At 45.5% G+C, this 26,967-nt stretch overlaps 1 protein-coding gene across 1 annotated transcript; it reads left to right on the top strand.

Annotated features, from left to right (window-relative positions):
• Window positions 1–728: 728 nt before the first annotated feature.
• NLRP2 (NLR family pyrin domain containing 2) lies at window positions 729–26,876 on the top strand. Its single transcript, XM_066266640.1, has 9 exons — window positions 729–1,008; window positions 2,528–4,127; window positions 8,955–9,125; window positions 12,791–12,955; window positions 15,660–15,830; window positions 16,364–16,534; window positions 22,243–22,413; window positions 23,863–24,033; window positions 26,738–26,876. Exons 1-9 carry the CDS (start codon window positions 729–731, stop codon window positions 26,874–26,876), a joined length of 3,039 nt encoding a protein of 1,012 aa, XP_066122737.1.
• The last annotated feature ends 91 nt before the right edge of the window (window positions 26,877–26,967 follow it).

Raw genomic sequence — 26,967 nt, 5'->3', positions numbered from 1 at the left:
ATAGGATTTCAAATCCAGGTCTGTCAAGGTCAAGCAATGATGTGTGTGTGTGTCAGACAGAGAGAGGGACAGATAGGGACAGACAGGAAGGGTGAGAGATGAGAAGCATCAATTCTTTGTTGTGGCTCCTTAGTTGTTCATTGATCGCTTTCTCATCTGTGCCTTGACCACAGGGGGCTACAGCAGAGCGAGTGATCCCTTGCTCAAGCCAGCAACGTTGGACTCTAGCTAGTGACCATGGAGTCATGTCTATGATCCCACACTCAAGCCAGCGACCTCAAGGTTTCAAAGCTGGGTCCTCTGCACCCCAGTCCAATGCTCTATCCACTGCACCACTGCCTGGTCAGCCCATGTCAAGTTGTTATTGAGAGCTAAAGCTAGTAGTTCTCATGATCTCCTTAGTATGTCAAATTTACTGAAAACTCACAGGTGAGCTGCTAGGTACAAAAGATCTATCAGCAGGTATTTCCTCTTCACATTCTCAAAAGGGTCCCAGGCTCTCAAAATGGGAGCCACTGTGTCAAGCCACCAAGAAAGAGCATTCGGTGTGAATAGCACTGCTGGGGAGTTTGTCCCTAACATACCAGATTAGGCAGTGAGAACAGCCCAGATTCCGGCACAGAGGCAACCCGTGTTTGAGATAGGAGTACCAGTTTGCTGTCTCCTTCCACGTCTTCATCCTGATTCTTCTTTCATGCCAAAAGCTTGGATTGCATACACAGGACGAGATGATACCTTCCACACAGCTGGGTTTCCACCTGCGGCCTCTTCTGGAGCAGCTCGACCAGGAGGAGTTGAGTAAGTTCAAGTCTCTGTTGAGGACCCTTTCCCCACACGATGAGTTACAGCACGTTCCCCAGACGGAGCTGGAACAGGCCAACGGGAAACAACTGGCAGAAGTTCTCACCTCCCGCTGCCCCCGCCCTTGGGTGGAGAAGGTGACCATCCAGGCCTTTGACAAGATGGGCCGCACAGATCTGTCTGCAAGAGCAGAGGATGAACTGAGAGGTAAGCAGAGACCAGTCCACACTGTGTCCTAGAAGGAAAGCATCACAGCGGCCAGGGTTTGAGAAACAGAGATGACGTTGAGCCTTGGAGAGGGGTGCCCGTCCTGAACACAGACGCTAGACCTTCACGACACGCAGTGGTTGTTTCTCCCGGGTCTTATATTCTAGCTGTTTCTACTCTTTCTGGATACCATATACCTCCGCTGGGCTCCTCACCATACACCCCCTCTCCTGTTCCAGACTGTTTTCTGAAATGCATTCGTGGAATTCTTTCATATATCCTCCAAGGTGGTGAACTGCTACATACCATCTGTTTGGTTTACAGTTCACTTACTATGTCTGTAAACTACTTATACACACTCACAAAATCAAGCTTCTACCTTCCTTTAGGTTAGCAACATTTGGGGCTGGGTGATTTGGGGGTACGAGAAGGACATTCTGTGCTTAGCAGGTATTTAGCAGCATCCCTGGTACCCCTGGTGCTAGCATCCCAACACCTCTACCCCTATAAGCTTCTAGCACACTCCCCCATACCGGTGATAACCAAAAATGGCCAGATGTCCCCTTTGGGGGGAAAATGGCCCTGAGTGGAAAGCCACCTTTTATGTCAGGAGTTCCCCGGTGTCACCATTCTTGTCAATTTCCTGGGGAGCTCTGAATATACTGACACCTAGAACCTCTCACTGGAGATACTGATTTAACTAATTGATCTATGGCTCCCCCTAGGCATGGAATGGTTTTTTGTTTTGTTTTCTTTTGTATTTTAATTACAGTATACATTCAATATTATTTTGTCTTAGTTTCAGGTGTACAGAATAGTGGTTAGACATATGTATACCTTACAAAGTGATCACCCCCAATAAGCCCGGTACCCATCTGGCACCGTACACAGTTGTTACAATATTGACTGTATTCCCTGTGCTATACTTTACATCCTTGCGACTGTTCTGTGGCTGCTCATCTGTGCTTTTTAATCTCTTCATCATTTTCAACTAGCCCCACCCCCAACTCCTCAACCCCCTCTGGTGATCATCAGCCTGTTGTCTGTCTCTACGAGTCTGTTTCTGTTTTATTTGTTCATTTATCTTATTCTTTAGATTCCCCATATGAGTGAACTCACTGGGCATTTGCTTTTCTCTATCTGACTTATTTCACTGAGATACCCTCTAGGTCCATCCATGCTGTTGCAGATGGCAAGATTCCATTCTTTCTCATGGCTGAGTAATATTCTATGATACACACACACACACACACACACACATACAGTCCACCTATTTGGTGTCAAGCTCACTTTAATTTCTACTTTTCAGCGCTGGCCCAAGCGCAGGGAAAAGTCGCCCCAAACCCAGAAGATGAAAAAGGAAATTTGGAAGAACAAGAGGCAGGTCTGTATCACATCTTCCTGGAGTGAGCTGAAGTCAAGTGGCTCTTTATAAACTTCTCTGCTCTTTTCTTTCCTCCTTAACACAAAGTCCTTTTCTCCTAACGATTAACCAGCTATCACCTATCTTATCTGCTAGCTCACATCACTGACGGTAAACAGGAGGGATCCAGAAGTATGCCGAAGAAGACACTCTGGAAGAAAAACCTTTGGCCCGGAGTCAGTGGAGACATCCACCATTTCCCCCGGGGATATGAAAGGCTGGTCCCCTTCTATAACCCAGAAATGTTTGCAGAGCCATTTCCACACACGGTGGTGCTACACGGCCCCGCAGGCGTCGGCAAAACCACGCTGGCCAAAAAATGGATGCTGGACTGGACACAGCACAACCTCCCCACAACACTGCAGGCCGCCTTCTACCTCAGCTGCAGGGACCTGAGCCGCCAGGGGACCTGCACTTTTGCGGAGCTGATAGCCAAGAAGTGGCCACACGCGCAGGAAGCCGGCCCTGAGATCCTCGCCCAAGCGCAGAGATTCCTCTTCGTCGTCGATGGGTTCGATGAGCTGAGAGTCCCCTCGGGGTCACTCGTCCAGGACATCTGTGGCGACTGGAAGAAGCAGAAGCCGGCGGCCGCCCTGCTGGGCAGTTTGCTGAAGAGAAAGCTGTTCCCCAAGGCCACGCTGCTGATCACCACGCGCCCGGGGGCCCTGGGCGAGCTCCGGCTCCTGGTGGAACAGCCGCTCTTCATCGAGGTGGAGGGGCTCTCGGAGCGGGACAGGAGGGACTATTTCCTGAGGCACTTCGGCCAGGAGGACCCCGCCCTGCGAGCTCTCGAGGCGATGGAGAGCAACCCGGCTCTGTCCCGCATGGCTGCGGTGCCCGCCGTGTGCTGGGTGGTCTGCACGTGTCTGCAGGTGCAGATGGAGAAGGGCGAGGACCCTGCCCCGACGTGCCACACCGCCACCTCGCTGTTCCTGCGCTTCCTGTGCGGCCAGTTCGCGCCGAGCCCTGGTGGCTCCTCGGGTCCGCGCCCCGGCGCCTCGCTGAGCGCTGTGTGTCTCCTGGCCACCCAGGGTGCGTGGGCGCAGACGTCTGTGTTTGACCGAGAAGATCTCGGGAGACTCGGGGTCACGGAGGCCGACCTCCAGCCCTTCCTGGACAGGAGCATCCTCCAAGAGGACGCCGACTGTGAGGGCCGCTACGCCTTCGTCCACCTCAGTGTCCAGCAGTTTCTGGCCGCCCTGTTCTACGTGCTGGATAGCGACGCGCAGGGAGATGGGGACAGGCGCCCGCGGGACGTGGGGGACGCGCAGAGGCTGCTGTCCAAGGAAGAGAGACTGAGGAACCCCACCCTGACCCTGGTGGGTCACTTCTTATTCGGGCTCGCGAACGAGAAGAGAGCCCGGGAGCTGCAGGCCACATTCGGCTGCCGGGTGTCCACGGGGGTCAGGCGGGAATTACTGAGGTCGGTGTCCTCCGCGAGTCAGCCCTTCTCCTCGGCGGCGCACGCGAAGGAGGCGGTGTCCCGTCTGTACGAGTCTCAGGAGGAGTCGCTGGTGAAGGAGGCCGTGGCCCACGTCGAGGTCGTGTCCCTGCGTTTGCAGAATCAAACGGACGTCGTGCACGCAACGTTTTGCCTCCAGCATTGCGAGAACTTGCAGAGGGTTTCACTGCAGGTGGACAAGGGCGTGTTCCTGGAGAATGACGGCGCGTCAGAGTCAGACACGTGGGCGGAGAGGTAAGAACTCTCCTATGTGACTGGTTTTTCCACCGATAGACTCATCCCTGCTCCACTGGGGAGGACAGTCTCCTGCTCCCTGTGGCTCAAGGTCAGTTTTTTCCTTAACTGGAATTTCTTCCCGCGAGCTCATCATCCAAGACAGTTACCACGAGTCAATCCGTATTAGGAATAGGGGCTTTGAAATCTGACCTTGTTTGGGGAGCAATTTCTTTAACGGAGCAATTTTTGCAAGTGGGTCCACCTGTTTTAAGCCTGCCGGTTGGTTGTGTAGATTTCAGGAGATGTCTGAGATGCCTGCCCCTTTTTAGCATGACTGCTGGAAAAAACATTAAATATCTGTCCTCGGAGGTTGAGTGAAACTATTTCTGAAAGCTACACCTCACCCAGGATCATGGACATTCTCTTCACAAGCACCTTGCCTGACACACTTTAGACAATGAAATGGTGCCGGTCAGTTCTGATTCTGGTAGTCTTGATTTAGACTCAAGTGACCTCAACTGAGCTCTTCCAGAGTTCCCAAAATATTGTCGTTAAGCTGGTGGCCACTCAAAATGTGTCATCTTCCATGCTGAGAAGAAGATACTGGCCTCAGAAAACAGAGTTTGACTGGAATGAGAGCTCAAGTCTATTGGCTTCTGACATCCTGTGGCCACAGTCTAAAATCACTGTCTTGTGGTGATGGGTGTTGTCCCCCAAGATACTGACATCTTATCAACATCTTATCAGGCCAGAATAAAATACCCTTGTTTTCTTCCTGGTGGAGGTGTCTGTTGCACACATTTCCTGAACATTCTCTCACATTCCTTCATCACTTAGTAAAGAGACATGAACTTCAGTTACCTCCAGAGAACGTTCAGACCATGATAGCTTGACAGAAACATGTCTCTACTTTATGGGTAACCAGCAGTCCACAGACCTGATCTCTTTCTCCATATCTGGATGTTTTTCTTCTCTCATCCAAATGCAGGAGTACTATTTAAGAGATGCTTTGAATGAAAAAGAAATTAAGCCAATAACCTCTCTGTCTTCCATCCAAGATCCCAAGTCAAAATAGTTTTTTTTGCCTGACCAGGCAGTGGCACAGTGGAGAGAGCATCAGCCTGGGACACTGAGGACCCAGATTTGAAACCCCGAGGTCACCAGCTCAAGCACGGGCTCACCAGCTTGAGCATAGGATCATATACATGACCCCATGGTCGCTGGCTTGAGCCCAGAGGTCACTGGCTTGAGCCCAAGGCCATTGGCTTGAGCAAGGGGTCACTGGCTCGCCTGGAGCTCCCCAGTCAAAGTGCATATGAGAAAGCAATTAATGAAGCAACTAAGGTGCCGCAACTATGAGTTGATGCACCTCATCTCTCTCACTTTCTGTCTGTCTGTCTTTCTCCCTCCCTCTCATTCTCTTAAAAAAAAAGGGGGGGTCTTTTTTTCTTCTTTTTTTAACTGATTATTAGAGAAGCATCAATTTGTTGTTCCACTTATTTATGCATTCATCAGTTGATTCTTGTATGTGTCCTGACAGGTATGAAACCCTCAACCTTAGAGTATCAGGATGACACTAACCAACTGAGCTACCCGGCCAGGGCTCTAGTTTTATTTTTGTTTGTTTGTTTGTTTCTTTCTTTTGTCCTTGGTGCAGTTAAAATCCATGAAGGGGCCAGTGTTGAATGGCAGTAATGAAGCTTAGTTTGGTTGCCTGATTCTTGAAGCTCGTGTCTGAGAAGAAGGATTTCAATATGGTAATTCTGGTCTGCAAGGCACATTCATGACTTTCATGAAAGTTTCTTTCCTATGGTTTTTGCCACTTCCCCTTCTGTTCCACACATCACAACAAGCACATAACATTGCTGGTCTATAACCCCCAAGATGGTGGTTAAACCACGAGACATTGTTGGATTAAATCACTTCCTTCAATAGCAGGGTTGTAAGGGGGAGATGCTCTAGTTAGTGGCTGGATGATCTGATCTTAATAAGACAGTTGCTACCACTAAACCCTATACAGTCTTTTCATCCCCTCCCCCCCCCATGTGGTAACCATGCTTTTTGAAAAGTCACAAATTCTAGGTGGATAATGACTTTTCCTCCTCATGTTGCCTCAAGATTTCTAATAAGGTCATTTATGTTTAATGTGTCTTTTATTAAGTCAAGCACCAGTAGTAAAACCAAAAGTACAACCTAGTCTTTTAAGATTTTTTTAAGAATGTTTAGGTCTGGGCCAGTTGGCTCAGTGGTAGAGCATCAGCCCAATGTGTGGAAATCCCAGGTTCGATTTCAATCAGGGCACACAAGAGAAGTGCCCATCTGCTTCTCTACCCCTCCCCCTTCTCTCTCTCTCTCCCTCCCTCCCTCTCTCTCTATCTCTCCTCCTCTCCCTCAGCCAGGGCTCAGTTTGAGCAAGTTGGCCCAAGGCACCGAGGATGGTTCATGGCCTCGACTCAGGCATTAAAATAGCTCATTGCCAAGCAATGGCGCAGCGGCCTCAGATGAACAGAACATCGCCCTTAGGGGTCTTGCTAGATAGATCTGTCAGGGCACATGCGGGAGTCTGTCTCTGCCTCCACATCTTTCACTTAATTTTTTTTAAATGTTTATTGTATTGATTTTAGAGGGATGGGAGAGGGAAAGAGAGAGACAGGAACATCAATCAGTTCCTGTGCCCTGACTGGGGATCGAACCAGCAACATCCATGCTTCTAGAGCAGCGGTTCTCAACCTGTAGGTCGCGACCCTGGCGGGGGTCAAACGACCAAAACACAGGTTGAGAACCGCTGTTCTAGAGGATGATCTAACCAACTGAGCTATTCCTCCAGGGCAAGATGTTTTTTTTATTTTTAATTACAATTGACATACAATATTATGTTCATTTCAGGTGGACAATATATGATTATATATTCTATAACTTACAAAATGATCCCCCCCAACAAGTCTAGTGCCCACCTGGCACCACATATAATTACAATATTATCGACTATATTCCCTAAGATGTACTTTACAGTCTCATGACTGTTTTTATAACTGGCAATTAGTCTTAAAAACAGCTAGCAGCACCAGAGCTGAGAAAAATCTAGGTTCTGTCTGATTTCTATTTTCTTCTCTTACATCAAATCATAAAATGCCTACTTTGTGCAGACTTGCTATTCAATCAAGTTTACTAATGAAGCTTCTTGCCTTCAGAGATTGTTCATTTTTTAATCCGGGATCTTTTGAACCTTAAGAAGATGTTCTCATTGACTCAAATAAAATCACCTTTTTTTATTAATTTTTTTTTAGATTTCACTTATTCATTTTTAGAGAGAGATGAGAGAGAGAGAGAGAGAGAGAGAAGGGGGAGGAGCAGGAAGCATCAACTCCAGTATGTGCCTTGACCAGGCAAGCCCGGGGTTTCAAACCGGCGACCTCAGTGTTCCCAGGTTGCCGTTTATCCACTGAGCCACCACTGCTCAGGCTCAAATTACCTTTAATTTTGTGCCTTGATAAGAACATCCCAAAAACACAGTCTTGGATATTCTTGCCCTTCTTCAGGAGGAAAAACAATGTTCTTCAGAAGTCAGAATAACTCAAGTGACCAGCCTCAACAGGTTTAGAGACAGGGTTAAAAATAATATAATTTTTCGGATAAAACTTGAGGCTCTGGAAACTGACTGCCTTGCCCTGGAATCAGTTCAGCGCAGTTACAAACGAGAGGCAGAAGATGGTAGGAAATGACCATCGAAGATGGAATCGTATGGTCTGACTTTCAGTTCTGTGTCTGTTTCTGGCTGTGTGAGGTGGGACGGGTTAGATCACTCCTGAGATTCCATGTCTTTATCTCCAAGTAGCCACAGTACCTACTTCACACTAGTATGTTTTCTTTTCCTTTTTTTATTTTTTATTTTTATGTATTTTATTCACTGATATTAGAGAGAAAGGGAGAGAGAGAGAGAGAAACATTGATTTGTTGTTCCACTTATTTATGCATTTATTGGCTGATTCTTGTATGTGCCTAGCTGGGGATCAAACCCACAACTCTAGTGTATTGGGATAATGCTTTAACCAATTAAGCTACCTGGCCAAGGCTTCTTCTCAAGTTTTTATGGACATCCTTTTAGGTCAGCAAATATAAGTGTACATTAGCTTGCAAAATAGTATGTATCTGGATACTCCATCATGTATTCTAGTATCTTCTTTTTTTTTTTTTTTTTTTACAGGGACAGAGAGAGATAGTCAAAGAGAGGGATAGCTAGGGACAGACAGACAGACAGGAATGGAGAGAGATGAGAGGCATCAATCATTAGTTTTTCATGGCAACACCTTAGTTGTTCATTGATTGCTTTCTCATATGTGCCTTGACCATTGGCCTTCAGCAGACTGAGTAACCCCTTGCTCGAGCCAGCAACCTTGGGTCCAAGCTGGTGAGTTTTTTGCTCAAGCCAGATGAGCACGCACTCAAGCTGGCGACCTCGGGGTCTCGAACCTGGGTCCTTCAGCATCCCAGTCCGACGCTCTATCCACTGCGCCACTGCCTGGTCAGGCTTCTAGTATCTTCTATTGAGTATATTGCTCTCAATTTTTTATCAGTGATATGCTTACAATATTGACTTATTCTAATGCTCTGGCAGATTGGTGTGCAAGAAGTTTATTAAGTTCTTCTTCCGGTGATGTATCTTTAAAGTGTTCAGTTGTCCCATAGTGATGTTAAATGATTCTATCGTCCAACTTGTAGAGCTGTGCTTATTTATTAAGGATGTATGCCCAGAGTGACCGTAAATACCTTCACGAAGATGTACTAATGTTGAGTTCTTTCTCCAGCCACATCTAGTAAATTGCCTCCTTTGTTGCTTTCCTGTAGGTCCCGGAATGATCAACACATGCTTCCCTTCTGGATGGACCTTTGTTCCATGTTTGGCTCAAACAAGAAACTGACATTTCTGGACATCAGTCAGAGCTTCCTCAATTTCTCATCCGTTAAGATTCTTTGTGAAAAAATCACCTCTGCGACCTGCAACCTCCAGAAAGTGGTGTAAGTAAAAGCTAATCCCAGGATTAAGACCCCCAAAGGTGGCCCTGGCCGGTTGGCTCAGTGGTAGAGCGTCAGCCTGGTGTGCAGGAGCCCCGGGTTCGATTCCCAGCCAGGGCACACAGGAGAAGCGCCCATCTGTTTCTCCACCCCTCCCCCTCTCCTTCCTCTCTGTCTCTCTCTTCCCCTCCCGCAGCTAAGGCTCCATGGGAGCAAAGATGGCCTGGGCACTGAGGATGGCTCTGTGGCCTCGGCCTCAGGCGCTAGAATGGCTCTGGTTGCAACAGAGCGACGCCCCAGATGGGCAGAGCATCGCCCCCTGGTGGGCATGCCGGGTGAATCCCGGTCAGGCGCATGCGGGAGTCTGTCTGACTGCCTCCCAGTTTCCAACTTCAGAAAAATACAAAAAAAAAAAAAAAAAAAGACCCCCAAAGGCATGACTAAGCATTTTAGAACAGTATTTGTTTTGTTTTACTTTGCTTTTAAAAGATTTATTATTATTCCATTGATTTGAGAGAGAGACAAAGAGAGAGAGAAAAAAGCATCAATTTGTTGTTCCACTTAGTTGTGCACTCACTGGTTGCTTCTCGTATGTGCCCTGACTGGGGATCAAACCTGTGACCATGACATGCTGCGATGATGTTCCATCCACTGAGCCACCCAGCCAGGGCCTTGGAACAACAGTATTTGAAGTGTCATCCCTGATTCCAACCAAGTACTCAAGACACAAGAAATTGAAGTGGTCCAGTCCTTAACTTGGTCTACTGACTCATATAATTTAGTTTTTTTTTCAGGTTTTTATTGTAGTATAATGTGTATACCATAGAACTAACCACCTTAACCATTGTCAAGAGCACAGTGCAGTGGCATTAAGTACATTCTCATTGTGCGACCCTCACCACCATTTATCTCCAAACCTTTCTCCATCTTGCAAAATGCAAACTTTGTATTCATTCAACCATGATACCCCATGACCCTCTCTTCCCAGCCCCTGGAAATCAACATTCTACTTTAAAAAAAAAAAAGAATCTTAACACAATGTGCAATACTATTAGATGTCCACAAAACAGCACGGGGAATGTCAAGAGCATGAGGGCAGTTTCAATCCTGTTATGACAACCATGGGGCTATACATTGAGCAGGCCTTCTCAACCTCTGCTGACATCTTGGGGATGGATATTTCTTCCACCTGCCGATGGTACCCACACACCCCCAGTTATGACAACCAAAAATGTCTCCAGACATTGCCAAGTGTCCCCAGTGGTTACAAAATCACCCCTGATGTGTAGAGATGATATCAAAGTGCTGAGAGAGTCCTGAGCATTAAAACTGACTTGGGCTGGACTTGTCTGTCTGAAAATAACCAAAAACTAGATGTAGTTGAATCAAGTTGGAACAAAAGGGTGCAATTGAGAAGCATCAGAAACAGGTAATGGCATAAGTTAAAGACTTGGGTTCAAACCAGAGTGTGCTTTCATCCATGTAAGACAGCATTTCAGAGTCTTCCTGGACCTAAGGTTCATTTTTTTTTTTACAGAGACAGAAAGTCAGAGAGAGGGACAGACAGACAGATGGGAAGGGAGAGAGATGAGAAGCATTAATTCTTCATTGTAGCTCCTTAGTTGTTCAGTGATTGCTTCCTCATATGTGTCTTGATCAGGAGGCTACAGCAGTGCGAGTGACCCCTTGCTCAAGCCAGCGACCTTGGGCTCAAGCTAACGACCTTGGGCTTCAAGCCAGCAACCATGGGGTCATGTCTGTGATCCTATGCTCAGCCAGTGACACCATGCTCAAGCTGGTGACCTCGGGATTTTGAACCTGGATCCTCTGCATCCCAGTCCAACACTCTCCACTGCGCCGCCACCTTGTCAGGCCTAAGGTTCATTTTTGTGTGGCTAGTGTGCCAGGAAAGTTCTAAAGGCTCAGATTTGGGCAAGTGGCAAGTGGCGAAGGATTTGGGGAAGCGGATGAAACACCATGGAGTCAGCTGAGAGAGCTCTGATGTCAGTGAGACCTTCTCAAGCTGCTGATACTCTGCTGGTTCTCTTTCTCAATGTAGAAAAATAAGAGCCCTGGCCCCCCGGAGGGTTAAATCAGTAATGTGAGCCTGATTCTAAATACAAGGGCATCCTGGAGCCAGAGTGTGTAGTCAAAGTGCTCTGAAACATGTCCATTGATAACATTTGGGAAATGTTATATGATACTTTTCAAGAAACCATAGTTATAGTCCCATTCATTTATTTCTGCCTTTACTTTTCTTGCCTTTGGGGTCAAATTCATGAAGATCTCCCTGACCGGTTGGCTCAGCAGTAGAGTGTCAGCCTGGCGTGTGAAAGTCCCGAGTTTGATTCCCGGCCAGGGCACACAGGAGAAGTGCCCATCTGCTTCTTCACCCTTCCCCCTCTCCTTTCTATCTCTCTCTTCCTTCCCCTCCCAAGCCAAGGCTGCACTGGAGCAGAGTTGGCCCAGGCTCTGAGAATGGCTCTATGGCCTGCCTTAGGTGCTAGAATGGCTCCGGCCAAAACGGAGCAATGCCTCAGATGGGCAGAGCATCACCCCCTGGTGGGCATGGCCAGGTGGATCCCAGTCAAGCACATGCAGGAGTCTCTCTGCCTCCCTGCTTCTCACTTCAGAAAAATACACACACACAAAAATTCATGAAGATAATGTATCATAGAAATGTACACTGATTGACCAATGTCACCCCAATGAATTTAATAAAAAAAAAAAAAGGTTCTGACCGTGTGGCTCAATGGAAGAAGCATTGTCTCCAGCACACCACGGTTGCAGGTTCAATCCCCATTCAGGACACATTTGAAAAACAACCAATGAATGCACAACTAAGTGGAACAATGAGTTGATGTTTCTTTCTCCCTCTCTCTCAAATCAATAGAAACAAACTTTAAGTCATAAAACAGCTTTTATCTGCAGCAATTGCTTACGGCTGACTTCCCTTCAGCAAAAGTTCAAGATGACTAAAGAAATTGGAGCTTCTAATAGTTTCTAAAATGAGATGTTAGTCAGGGGCACAAAGTTTCAGCTATGTGTGATGATTAAGTTCCGGAGACCTAAGGACCAGCAATGTGATGACAGTTAACAGCACTACATTGTATATTTGAAGTTTGCTGAGAAGTTTGATCTTAACTGTGCTCGCCACAAAATTTTTTAAAAAGGATATAGTAACTATGCAAAGTCATGGATAAGCTAATTAGCTTTGATTGGTGATAACTTCACCAGGTATATGTATATCAAAACATTTATGTTATAGCCCTGGCTGGGTGGCTCAGTGAATAGAGGTAAATGGAGCATCCCAGCGGGCTGTCGCGGGTTCCATTCCCAGTCAGAGAACATATGAGAGGCAAACAACGAGTGCACAACTAAGAGAAACAACAAGTTGATGCTTTTCTCTCTCCTTCCCACCCCCCAAATCAAAGGAAAAAAGTTTCTTAAAACTTTGTCATAACCTTAAATATATAAATATTTATTTGTTGATAATGCCTCAATAAAGGTGAAAATATGAAAAAATAGTTTTTAATATTTAAATATACTGCAGCCCTCTGTATATAGTATATAGGTTTGTATATATGTATGTATCTGCTGTATAGGTGTGTGTGTGTGTGTTTATGCTGTACAGGTACAAAGACTCACCTTTGTTTTCTTTGCCCTAGCCTCAGAAATATCTCCCCACCTGATGCTTATCGAAATTTCTGCGTCGTTTTTGCTGGTTACCAGGCTCTGACGCATCTGACCCTTCAAGGAAACGACCAGAACGATATGCTTCCCCTACTCTGTGGGGTCCTGAGACACCCAAAGTGCAGTCTGCAATATCTCAGGTATATCTCACCATCACTGAGAACCCTCAGCATATAAAGAAAGCTGCCACACGCCATACAGTAGCACTCAGGGTACAAGTCCCAGAAGAGAAAACGGGCTGGAGTTTCATTTCCACTTACCTTGATCACTAAACGACCTGTACCACTGTACAGAATAGCTCCGAGTCCAAATAAACTCCCAGGTCACTTAGAGTTATCGTCTTGAATCTGAAATTGTTGGTTTACTGTCATGTTTCTCTTAACATCATGATTCAGAAGCCAGCTACTGACCTTATCTTGCCAGGAAAGGACCCTTCAGGACCACTGTGTTTTCCCTTTCCTGGTACTTCTCTGGTTTGAGAGACTTCCCCTGGGAAGTTCTTCACATGGTGGCTCTGGTGATGATTATCACTCATCATCGGGTTCCACGGGTCCTCATGTGACCACATTTGAGCAATAAGAGAAACACAGTTTAATGTGATCTATCGGTCTCAAATGATGGCTCTTTCTCTACTGATAGGATCTTGGGCTGTTTAACTAGGTCTTCTCCCCATCAGTAAAATGAGATAATGCACATCTCATAAGGACTTGAGAATTGGAGGAAACCACGCCCAAGCACATATACATTCAATAATAGATACCATCATTACTAATCATTCCAAACAACCTTCCTTTCTCTTTCATGTGAGGATTCCCCGAGAACACGCATTGTGTCCTTTGAAGATTTGGGTCATTAGCTTGTTTCTCTCTGAATAAAATGGATACCCAAAATAGAAAGAAGAGACTCTATATTTTTGTGTGTGACAGAGACAGAGAGAGGGACAGATAGGGACAGACAGGAAAGAGAGAGATGAGAAGCATTAATTTTTTGTTGCAACACCTTAGTTGTTCATTGATTGCTTTCTCATATGTGCCTTGACCAGGGGGCTACAGCAGAGCCAGTGACCCCTTGCTCAAGCCAGTGACCTTGGGCTTCAAATGGGTGACCTTTAGGCTCAAGCCAGTGGCCATGGGGTCATATCTATGATCCCATGCTCAAGCTGGTGACCCCAAGCGCAAGCCAACGACCTCGGGGTTTCAAACCTGGGTCCTCTGCATCCTAGTCTGATGCTCTATCCACTGCACCACCACCTGGTCGGGCTGTGTGTGGCTTATTTTATTGGAAGCAGTTCACATTCCATTTTGTGTTCTAATTCCCTTGTTCACTTTGGTCCCTCATCATAGTTGAGACGCTAAGAGAGGGAGGTGTTTTCACTGAATTTTAGCTGTGTGGTACATATGCCCCTTGGCATTTTACATGAATTATCATGTGAGGGTATGACTTATTTCACATGAATTATCATGTGAGGGTATGATGGAAAGTGAGGTGTCATAAATTTAAGTAACTGGGCCACATTTCCACACATAGCAAATGGAAGAACCAGGGTATTTTAGACACCTGGCCAAGAGGTACCCATAATATTCCAGTGAAACTATTGCCCCAGAATAAGAATACACATTTCCAGGAATTGAGTATGGGATCCGTGTTGTATGATATGTTTCATTGATGATATTTCTAAATCGTTCACTCTTTTTTTCTTTTTTGTCTTTTTTTATTTATTTTCAAAGTTAGAAGCAGGGAGGCAGTCAGACAGACTGCTGCATGTGCCCGACCAGGACCCACCCAGAATGCCCACCAGGGGGCAATGCTCTGCCCATGTGAGGCATTACTCCATTGCAACTGGAGCCATTCTAGCACCTGAGACAGAGGCCATGGAGCCATCCTCAGCATCCGGGCCAACTTTGCTCCAATGGAGCCTTGGCTGTGGGAGGGGAAGAGAGAGATAGAAAAGAGAGGGGAAGGGGTGGAGAAGCAGATGGGCGCTTCTCCTGTGTGCCCTGGCCAGGAATCAAACCCAGGACTTTTACATACCGGGCTGATGCTCTACCACTGAGCCAGCCAGCCAGAGCCTAAGTCATTCATTCTTAACATGTGGTCTCCAGACCAGCAGCGGTAAGAGCACCACCTTGATAAAATCCAAATTCTTGGGTCTCATGCAGATCTTTTCAGATTCCAGGTGTATAGCCCAAAAATATGTTGTGATTCATCTTCCAGGTGATTGTGGGACATCTTAAAACATGGATCTCTGGGCCCTAGCCTGTTGGCTCAGTGATAGAGAGCTGGCCTGGCATGTGGATATCCCAGGTTCAATTCTCAGTCAGGGCACACAGTAGAAGTGACCATCTGCTTCTCTACCCCTCCTGCTCCCCTTCTCTCTCTCCCTTTCTCCTCCCGCAGCCATGGCTCAATGGATTCAAACATGTTGGTCGCAGGCACTGAAGATGGCTCTGTGGAGCCTTGTCCTTAGGCACTAAAAATAGCTTGGTTGTGAGCTTGGGCCCCAGATGGGCAACACATCGGCCCCAGACAGTGGTTGCCAGGTAGAACCCAGTCGGGGCACATGTGGGAGTTCGTCTCTCTATCTCTCTTCCTCTCATTTAAATAAAAATAAAAGTAATGAAACATGGATCTCTGGAGTCTACATCCAGGGACGCTGGAGATTTGCATTTCTAGCTGGCTGTCCAATGGTGATGGTGCAGGTGGTCCATGGCCACACTTTGACAACCACTACTGCAAACCATGTAGTTCAGGGTGCAACATAACAGAGTGGAGCGAGGGTTGAAACTGGAGACCACATCCACTGTTTGGTTCTGAAGAAATTATTTCATCCCATTTCTCCTGCAGGTTGATATCTTGTTCTGCCACCTCTCAGCAATGGGCTGACTTGTCCTCTGCCGTCGAGACCAACCAGTCCCTCACATGCTTGAACCTCACGGATACGGAGCTCCTGGATGAGGCCGCCAAGTCACTGTACGTGACTCTGAGGCACCCCAAGTGCTTCCTGCAGAGGCTGTCGTAAGTCTCCCCTCTTTCCCCCTGGGGCACCTCTGTTTTCAGATCTGGGGCCACAGAGACGAGAGCTATGGGAACACCCATATTTGCTGGGCAACCAGCTGATGTAGACACTCGGTTACCATTTTCGGTCCCACGCATCTTCTTCTCTCACTCCCGTTCTTTTGTGACTGTGGTCACTGGCACATGGCGGTTGAGAGAGGACAGGGTGTTAAAAAGAAGAGCCATCGGCCTGACCTGTGGTGGCACAGTGGATAAAGTGTCGACCTGGAAATGCTGAGGTCGCCGATTCAAAACCCTGGGCTTGCCTGGTCAAGGCACATATGGGAGTTGATGCTTCCAGCTCCTCCCCACCTTCTCTCTCTGTCTCTCTCTCTCTCCTCTCTCTCTCCCTCTCTGTCTCTCTCTCTCCCTTTCTCTCTCCTCTCTAAAATGAATAAATAAAATTAAAAAAAAAAAAAGAAGAACCATCGGCCAAGAAGCTGGGTGTTTGGAAATATCCTTACCGTCTGACCCTGGTTGTGGTGCTTCCGCAGGTTGGAAAACTGTCACCTTACAGGGGCCTATTGCAAGGAGCTCTCCTCTGCTTTGATTGTCAATCAGAGGCTGACCCACCTGTGCTTGGCCAAGAATGACCTGGGGGATCGCGGGCTGAAACTTCTGTGCGAAGGCTTGAGTTATCCCGAATGTCAACTACGGACCCTGGTGTAAGTACCTGCTGGCCGTGTGTGTGTGATTGTGTGTGTGTGTGTGTTTGTATGTATGTATATGTGTGTATGTATATGTGTGTACTAGATTTGAGTAGGATAGTTTTGAGCACTTAATAATTTATTTGAATACCCCAAATATGATGCTGATGCTTACTTAGATCGGGTGAGACCTAGGAAGGAGGTAATAGAAAGTATGCATGGGTATTAATATTCTATAGGAATTTGTAGGATGTAGCTGACTTCTAGGCTTGATTTTATTTTTTTTATTGATTTTAGAGAAAGAAGGAGAAAGAAAGAGAGAGAGAGACAAAGGAGAGAAATATCAACTTGTTGTTCCACTTATTTATACATTCATTGGTTGATTCTTGTACATGCCCTGACCAGGGATCAAACTCACAACCTTGGCGTATTGGGATGATGCTGTAGCTGACTGAGCTACCCAGCCAGGGCCTGGGTTTGATGTGTGTGTGTGTGTGTGTGTGTGTGTGTGTGTGTGTGTGTGTGTGTTCTTAGAACTATGTAGCATATGCTGTGCCTACAGTTGGGTATAGATGGTGCTATTTACCAACAAACTCAATATAATCCTCCTATAAATACTAAAGTCATAGGACAAATTTTTAGACAGAAATGGGGCTGCACTGTTTCTATTGAGAGGTTCTATTCAGTTTTAACTTCTCCTGTTCTTGGTATCTGTGAAACCACCTCCAATAGTGAGTAACTGGCAACTTTTCCTAGGTTGTTTTTATTGGGAGGGGCAGTGATAGAAGGTTAACAAAATTCCACAGGTAACTTTTCCTAGGTTTAATCTCAGCTACGCTTTAAGACACCGAATCTGGTAACTACTCACTCGCTTCAAATTCAGTGTAGTCGTTAGTTTGTGGTTGAGGAGAGATAGAAATCAAGAATTTTCCAGCCCTGGCCGGTTGGCTCAGCAGTAGAGCATCGGCCTGGTGTGCAGGAGTCCGGGGTTCGATTCCTGGCCAGGGCACACAGGAGAAGCACCCATCTGCTTCTCCACCCCTCCCCCTCTCCTTCCTCTCTGTCTTTCTCTTCCCCTCCCGCAGCCAAGGCTCCAATGGAGCAAAGATGGCCCAGGCGCTGGGGATGGCTCTGTGGCCTCTGCCTCAGGCGCTAGAATGGCTCTGGATGCAACAGAGTGACGCCCCAGATGGGCAGAACATCGTCCCCTGGTGGGCATGCCGGGTGGATCCCGGTCGGGCACATGCGGGAGTCTGTCTGACTGCCTCCCCGTTTCCAGCTTCGGAAAAAAAAAAAAAAAGAATTTTCCCCTACTATCTAAGTCCCCAAACACTATAATACTATGAAGTTCATAGGAAATAAGATGCTACCCACCCACTAGGCCCTCTCTTTAAATCCAGTTTTGTATTAGAAGTCATGCCATTCAAGGCATCTAAACAGAAAAACAAAGTCCTGACAGTAACAGTAACTAAGCAACCCAGGATATACCAGGGATGACTTCATTCCGCATTCCCAGCCTCATAAAGCAAGTCCTCACCTCTCCCACTGTGCATGAGAAAACTTAGACTTAGACATTAAACCTTATCAACTTTGCCTCCTTGTAAAAGGTATGACTCTCAGGAAATAGACCTCGAGTCCTTTTCTTTCTCAACCTCAACTGAGTTTGTGTCTTTGTTTTTTAATCCATGTCCTCATGTTGCTAAACTGGCAAAGCTCAATTTGCTTGGGCCTTCCTTGATTACGCCATAGTCATGGAAATTTCTACAAATTTACAAATTACCAAGCCATAGGGAGGGGTGTTGTCTCATCTCAGTCTGTGCGGGTCACCCTCAAATCTGTCATCTGTTCCTACTGTCCCTCCAGGTGCTATGGTCTTCAGCAGCTATTGTGCCTTGCTTGGAGGTCAAGGGTACTAAGGCTACCTGTGGTCCCATAACCCTAAATATATCACATCAGATTATTCTCTGGGGTCAGGCCACATCCCAGGAGGCCTTCATAAATCCAAGGTCTATACAATTACTTAGATTTCATTACAATTAAAAAGCAACAACCCTGGCTGGGTAGCTCAGTTGGTTAGAGTGTCGTCCTGATACACCAGGTTGTGGGATCCATCCTTGGTCAGGGCCCATACGAGAATCAACCAATGAGCTTGACCAGGCTATGGCACAGTGGATAGAGCATTGAACTGGGAGGCAGAGGACCCAGGTTCAAAACCCTGAGGTCACCGGCTTAAGCACAGGCTCACCAGCTTGAGCACAGTGTCACTAACTTGAGAGTGGGATCATAGACATGACCCCATGGTAGCAGCTAGCTAGCTTGAGCCCAAAGGTCACTGGCTTGAAGCCCAAGGTTGCTGGTTTGAGCAAGGGGTCACTGGCTCTGCTGTAGCCCCCTCCCCAGTCAAGGCACATATGAGAAAGCAATCAATGAACAACTAAGGAGCCGCAACGAAGAATTGATGCTTCTCATCTCTCCCTTCCTGTCTGTCTGTCCCTATCTGTCCCTGTCTCTGTCACACACACACACACACACACACACGAACCAGTAAATGCACAAATAAGTGAAATAACAAATTTATATTTCTCTCTCTCTCTCCCTTTCTCTCTCTCGCTCTAAAAACCAATACATTTTATTTATTTTTTAAATTAATTTTAAAGGGGTGACATTGATAAATCAGGGTACATATGTTCAGAGAAAACATCTCCAGATTATTTTGACATTTGATTATGTTGTATACCCCTCACCCAAAGTCAAGTTGTCTTCTGTCACCTTCTATATGGTTTTCTTTGTGCCCCTCCCCTCCCCCCTCCTCCCCTCCCACCCCCTGGTAACCATCACATTCTTGTCCATGTCTCTGAGTCTCATTTTTATGTCCCACCTATGTATAGAATCATATAGTTCATAGTTTTTTCTGATTTACTTATTTTCCTCAGTATAATGTTATCAAGTTCCATCCATGTTATTGTAAATGATCCGATGTCATCATTTCTTATGGCTGAATAGTATTCCATAGTATATATGTACCAATTTTTAAAACGTTTTTTAAGCCGTTATTGGTAGTCTCTTTCTGCTATGACCAGTGATCACAAATTCATTGGTCATTAACACAGTTTTGTAGTTCCATAAGTCAGAAGACCAACACGCATCTCGGTGTCGGTGGGGCCGTCTTCCTTTCCAGAGGTTCTAGCAGGGAGCCCATTCCTTGGCTCGCTCAGGTTGTGGGCAGACTATGGGTCCAGTAGTTGTGGGACAGAGGTCCCTGTGTCCTTGCTGGCTGCACGCTAAGAGCTATCCTCGTGTTGTAAAGGCCCTGCATTCCTTGGTCCGTGGCTCTCCCCTCCACCTTCAAAGCCACAATGGTGGGTCGAGTCCTCACGTGACACACCTCCAGTCACTTTTGCAGGAAAGGACCTGTGTGATGGGATTCCTCTGTATAATCCAGGGTGATCTCACCACCTCAAGGGCCTTAGTCTTTTCTCTTTCCTTTTTCTTGAATTTATTGGGGTGACACCAGTTAACAAATTGTACAGGTTTCAGGTGCCCAATTCTACAACACACCACTGTCCACTGTACTGTGTGTTCAACCCCCCAAGTCAAGTCCTTGTCCATCACCATGTATCCCCTCTATATCCTCCTCCACCTACCTCACCCCCCTTTTTTCAGCCATCACCACACTGTTCTCATTGTCCATGAGTTTTTTTCTCTTTTTCTCCTTTTTTATTCAATCCCTACCCCACCCCTGACAGCTGTCAGCCTGCTCTCTATCCATGAGTCTGTTTCTATTTTGCTTGTTCGTTCATTTTATTCATTAGATTCCATAAATGAGTGAACTCATATGGTACTTGTCTTTCTCTGACTGGCTTATTTCACTTAGCACAATGCTCTCCAGGTCCATCCATGCTGCTACAACAAGTTACATTTCCTTCTTTCTTTAAATCAAGGGCCTTAGTCTTAATCTTACCTGCAAAGTTCCCTTGGCCATGTAAGGTCACATATTCACAGCTCTGGGAAGTAGAGCACAGACACCTTTGAGGGTCGTTATTCTGCCAATGGCAGCAGCCAGTAAGGTCAGTCACCACTGGTTTTCTGCTAATATATCTAAGTCTAGAACTCTAATAGTAAGGTAGGAGAAGGCAAAAAAAAAAGAAAGCAAGAATAGTTAAGGTGAGCCTGACCAGGTGATGGCACAGTGGATAGAGCATTGGACTGGGACGCAGAGGACCCAGGTTTGAGGCCCCAAGGTTGCCAGCTTGAGCACAGGCTCATCTGGTTTGAGCACAGCTCACCAGCTTGAGCCCAAGGTTGCTGGACTGAGCAAGGGGTCACTCACTCTGCTGTAGCCCCCAGTCAAGGCACATATAAGAAAGCAATCAATGAACAATTAAGGTGCCGCAACAAAGAATTGATGCTTCTCATCTCTCTCCCTTCCTGTCTGTCTGTCCCTATCTGTCCCTCCTTCTGTCTCTCTCTGTCTCTGTCACAATAAAATAAATAAATAAAGAATAGTTAAGGTGAAACACCACTGATTTTCTGTGTGCTTGGATAATCGATACCTAGAATCAAGTACCAGATACGTTCAGATCAGAGCTGGTGTCTGATCCACATCGAAGATACCACTGTTCTGGTAACTGGACTTAGGAAATATAACTGGCCACTTCCCCTAATAGAAGGTGGCAGGCTGAAATTCTCTGCTGCATGGTTAGAGCAGGAATCCTGTAGACCCACTGTCTTGCTTTCCCATTGCTTCTGTAGCCAAGTATCACAAACTAAGAAGCTTAAAACAACACAGATTTGTGATCTTACCGTTCTGGAGGTCAGAAGTCTAAAATGAGTCTCGCTGGGCTAATGTCTGGCAGGAACACCCTCCTCCTGAGGGCTCAAGGGGAGACTCCGTCTCCTTACCTTTCCGGCTTCTAGAAGCCCCCACATTCCTCGCAGCTCGTGGCCCCTTCTTCCATCGTCAAAGCCAGTAGGGAGTGTCGTCAGAGGTCCTTCTGTCTCACTCATCGCACCTCTCCCTCTGGTTTTTTTATTCTTTTTCATTGAATTTATTGGCTGACACAGTTTAATAAAATTATACAGGTTTCAGGTGTACAATCCTATACTACATCATCTGTATATTGTACTGTGTGTTCACCACCCCAAGTCAAGTCTCCCTCCATCACTATTTATCCCCCTCTACCCCCTCCTACCTCCCCACCCCCTTTCTCTCGGTAATCACCATACTGTTGTCTGTGTCTATGAGTTATTTTTTCTTTACTGAATCCCCTCATCTTTTTAACTCAGCCCCCTAACCCCCATCCCCGCTGACAGTCTGTGCTCTGTGTTTATGAGTCTGTTTCTGTTTTGTCTGTGAGTTAATTTTGTTCATTAGATTGCACAGTCTCCCTCTGGTTTTCACTCTGTTCCCTCCTTCTTGTAAGGATCCCGTGATTACCTCAGGTGCCCTTGGATCATGGCAGAATTTCGTGATCCTTCTTCACTCAGCCTTGCCTGCAAAGTCTCCTTCTGCGGAATGTCACATACATTTACAGGGACCAGGCATTGAGATGTAGACATCTTTGGTGGAAAGGAGGAGCCGTTAGTCTGTCTGCCACAATGGCCCATGATTGCATTCCCACGTGTTTATTGTTCAACATCATGGCCTGACATTGTCTATCACATTTGGGTGTGTCACAAAAGTGACTCACAGAGTTTTTCTTGTCCTTTGGGTGACGGATCTCTAGGCTGTACTACTGCAACATAACCCAGGATGGCTGCATTAATCTCTGCATGCTTCTGCAACAAAATTCAAGCCTCACGCACTTGGACCTGGGTATGAACCACGTCGGAGTCACTGGACTGAGGTTGCTGTGCGAGGCTTTGAAGAAACCGCTGTGTAACCTGAGATGTCTATGGTAAGTCCTGTTTTTATCTTTTTTACTTTAATCTGTGTATGTAATAATATATCAGTGTACTGACCTGTGGTGATGCAGTGAATAAAACATCAGGTTTTATTCAGGAATAAATGCTGAGGTTGCTGGTTCAAAACCCTGGGCTTGCCTGGTCAAGGCACGTATGGGAGTTGGTGCTTCCTGCTCCTCCCCTTTCTCTCTCTCTCTCTTTCTCCTCTCTAAAATGAATTTTTAAAACTTTTTTAAAAGATGATTACAATATTGAGATATGTATGCATGTTGTGTTACCATATGCCAAGAATGTTTGCTATTGTGTTTAGCCTCTTCTAAATCCTAGAGTATGCTTAATACTTGACGTTTCCCTTATCTTAGAAGATTGTTTCATGTACTCAAAACAAAACCCTTCATATATCACTTTTCATTTCTTTTTCCTTACCAATATCAACTCTAATTCTTGTTGAAATCATGCTACTCCCTTCCAGATATCTAGAATCTGTTCTCTACCCCCACATTAGTAACATGTAGGTTGTCAAAAAGCCTTCAAATTAATCTGTATTTTGCCTTTTCTTTCCCTACAGTTTTTCAACCAAGTATAACAGTGGTCCCCAACTTTTTTTGGGCCACGGATTGGTTTAATGTCAGAAAATATTTTCACAGACCGGCCTTTAGGGTGGGACAGATAAATGTATCACGTGACCGAGACAAGCGTCAAGAGTGAGTCTTAGATGGATGTAACAAAGGGAATCTGGTCATTTTTTAAAAATAAAACATCGTTCAGACTTAAATATAAATAAAATGGAAATAATGTAAGTTATTTATTCTTTCTCTGCAGACCGGTACCAAATGGCCCACGGACCGGTACCGGTCCAGGGCCCGGGGGTTGGGGACCACTAAAGTATAAGATTAACTTCTAAGCGGTGTTACCCTTGTCACCCTTCTGACCAACATCCTCAGTGGTTCCCCATCTCCCTCCAAGTAAAATCCAAAGTTTACAATGACCTAAGGGACTTATTCCAGCTGGTTCCCTCTTTTCTGTGACCTCATCTACAACCCTCCCTGGCTCACTCTCAAGCTGACTGCCCTGATGTTGTTTTACATGCTAAGCATATGCCACCTCAGGGCCTTTGCACAAGCTATTACTCTGCCTGGAGGGCTCCTACTCCAGCATTCTCTATGGCTCATTCTCTTTACTACCTCAGGTCTTCCTCAACCACTGTAGTGAGCACCCCCAGCTTCTCTCTTTACCCCTTGCCCTTTATAACCTTCTTTCATATTGGACTTGTATGTAGTATACTAGATTCATTGTTCTGTTTCTTATTTCCAAACTCTGAGGGAAGAGACTTGTGTTGTTCACTGTTGGATCCCCACCACCCAAAAGTGTGCCCGGCATATAGAATGGTACCCATAAGCATTGGTTGAATGAATGAATGACTTGTTGTGCTTTGCTTACAGGTTATGGGGATGTGCAATCACCCCACTCAGTTGTGCCGACCTCTCATCTGCCCTTCGTAACAACCAGAACCTCACCGCTCTGGACCTGGGCCAGAATTCCTTGGGGTATAGTGGAATAAAGATGCTGTGTGATGTCCTGAAGCTTCAAAGTTGCCCTCTCCAGAAGCTCAGGTATGGTCCTCCTATGCCCCACAGCGTTTGCATTAGGAATGCAGGTTTGGGGGGAGCAGGAGTCCTGGCAGACATCTGTCACTAACAGTGTTTATCCATGGATGTTTGGTCACCAGGTAACTCGTCTGTTGACTGCTCCTGTAGCTTTGGCGGGTAAGATTAGTCAAAAGATAACATCAAAACTCAATCTGAAACCAAGAAGCTGGATTTAGGTAGGACTTCCCTAAGTGAGAGGCAGTTATGGTGGCCAGCTGTTGTCTTCTCACATGGTGCTTTTGTTTTTTTTCTCTTTTTCTTTTTTATAAATAAATTTTTATTAATATTAATGGGGTGACATCAATAAATCAGGGTACATATATTCAAAGAAAACATGTCCAGGTTATCTTGTCATTCAATTATGTTGCATACCCATCACCCAAAGTCAGATTGTCCTCCGTCACCCTCTATCTAGTTTTCTTTGTGTCCCTCCCCCTTCCCCTCTCCCTCTTTCCCTCCCATGCCCCCCCACCCCCAGTAACCACCACACTCTTATCCATGTCTCTTAGTCTCGTTTTTATGTCCCACCAATGTATGGAATCATGTAGTTCTTGGCTTTTTCTGATTTACTTATTTCATTCCGTATAATGTTATCAAGATCCCACCATGTTGTTGTAAATGATCCGATGTCATCATTTCTTATGGCTGAGTAGTATTCCATAGTGTATATGTGCCACATCTTCTTTATCCAGTCTTCTATTGAAGGGCTTTTTGGTTGTTTCCATGTCTTGGCCACTGTGAACAGTGCTGCAATGAACATGGGGCTACATGTGTCTTCACGTATCAATGTTTCTGAGGTTTTGGGGTATATACCCAGTAGAGGGATTGCTGGGTCATAAGGTAGTTCTATTTGCAGTTTTCTGTTGTTTCCTTGCTACCATGGCAACAAAGAACCAGAAAACTCTACCTAAGAGTATGGGCACTTCCTGAAGTTCTCAGATGGAACCTAGATCTTTGATGTCTTGAAACAATCATAATTATGTAGAAGAAACATTATGTATTTACTTAACATGAATCTCAGGTCCAAGGTACCTGGCTCATCAAAATTAGGGGTGTGTAGAAAACACTAAAGCTTTTTATTTCTTTTTCTAGCCTCTTTCTCTTGGGTTACCCCTTTCCCTTTCAATAATATTAGTCATTTCAATGGAGACGTAAAGTCCCACAAAGACAACATTGGACCTGTTTCCTTAGACCAGCCAAACATTCTTTCCTGGGTCTTTGAATCTCAAGATGAGGTCTTCAAGGTGGGATCTTCTGCCTGAACCACAGATTCTAAGGCACAGGTGCCCTAGACCTGCCTTTCAAGATCGGGTGTTTTTTTGTTTTTTTTTTATTTTAAAGACAGAGGTAGAGGGAAAGAAAGAATGGTGGTTAGTTCTTTAATTCTCTCAAGCTACCTTGTCCCCTTCTGGTAAGCCCTTTTACAGTAAGTATAGTTGCTATCTCTTGCTTACAGTCAAATAACCCTAACTTCATACCCCATCCTCAGAGCAAAGGTTCTCCACTCTCATTTTTTACCTCATCAGCTCCTCTTCCCAGACACATCTACTGTGGCAGACCATGCTCAACCTCTGACAATCATGAATAAACACAATAACATTTTACCCTGGAGGGTCATGTTTAAAATATTTTGAAGCTAGTGGGCCCTTATTTTAGCCAAAGTTATTTTGATTTCCAACAAGGTATCTACTCCAGCTAGCTTAGCATTGCATGAGTGTATTAGGCTTTTTTGGTGTTTTCTATCTTTATTGAGGTATAATTGAAAAATAGAAATTATAAATACTTAAGGTACATGTTTTGATATATGTATGCATTTTGAAGTGATCATGACAACCAAGCTAATTAACATATCTATCACCTCACAGTTAGTTACGTGTGTGTGTTAACAACGCATAATATCTACTCTCTTAGCAAATTTCAAGCACACGACATGGTATTATTAACTACTCACCATGCCACGCATTAGATCTCCAGAACTTAATTCTCCTTATAACTGAAAGTCTGTGGCATGGATGTACTCTGAATGTCAAACAACAAAACAAAAATCAATTCATATATTAGCAAAACCAGGACTACAATCCTTGGCCTCTTATTTTTACACATATTTTTGTTTAGTTACTCCCTGTCCCCTCCCACTTCCCATTTCCACATACCCATGACTGGATGTAGTTGCCAACAGATGAAGCCTAGAATGAGGCTGCCGTCCATTATCAGAGGTAAAATAAAGTGTTGTCATTAGGTAGTGTCATGTAGCCAAAAAGGGATAAAAAACTGGTCTGGCTGACTTGGGTTGAGCTTGTTTGTCTCATCCTGGGCCCACCCTAGTAGCAGAAGCTGACAAAGAGAGTTATGGAGTCAATAGGTGTTAGAGCTATATCTACAGGTATAGTCATAAATTCCATCTCACACCAAGTATGATACAATAATTGCCCAAGATCATCCGAGCATCCAAAACTATAGAGTGACTTTATCCCATTATAATGGTAACCAGATATTTTTTTTTCTGTCATATCAATATAGAACTCTACTTGGCAGCATAGAATAATAAATAAATGTGGTCCCTATGAAAAAAAAATCCCTAAAGCATGAGAGTTGCAGGCATTCAGGGGTCTAGAATAAATCTCCTTGAAGCAACAAGGAACCTTTTACTCCTCCATTGTTTTGCCAGGTTGAAGATAGATCAATCTGACGCTCAAACCCAGGAGCTGCTGAGGGAAGTCAGAGAGAGCAACCCAAATCTAACTATTGAGAGAGATAACCAAGAGCCAAAAAATAAGAGACCCTCTTCTGGTGACTTTATTTTCTGAGTCCCCCTGGAGCCAATCATTCTGCGATCAAGTCATGGATCTTCAAGGTGATGGTGAACTTCCTTCCTATGGGCCCTCTCAGCACTGTTAG

The sequence above is a fragment of the Saccopteryx bilineata genome, chromosome 3 (assembly GCF_036850765.1).
Source record: "Saccopteryx bilineata isolate mSacBil1 chromosome 3, mSacBil1_pri_phased_curated, whole genome shotgun sequence".
Taxonomy (NCBI): domain Eukaryota; kingdom Metazoa; phylum Chordata; class Mammalia; order Chiroptera; family Emballonuridae; genus Saccopteryx; species Saccopteryx bilineata.
This window is presented reverse-complemented; position numbering and strand designations above follow the sequence as displayed.

Coding starts and splice junctions, on each gene's coding strand:
- NLRP2 (XM_066266640.1), top strand. CDS start 729: ATGATACCTTCCACACAGCTGGGTTTCCACCTGCGGCCTCTTCTGGAG. Junction 12,956..15,659: donor TGCAGTCTGCAATATCTCAG/GTATATCTCACC, acceptor TTTCTCCTGCAG/GTTGATATCTTGTTCTGCCA. Junction 24,034..26,737: donor TGCCCTCTCCAGAAGCTCAG/GTATGGTCCTCC, acceptor TTGTTTTGCCAG/GTTGAAGATAGATCAATCTG.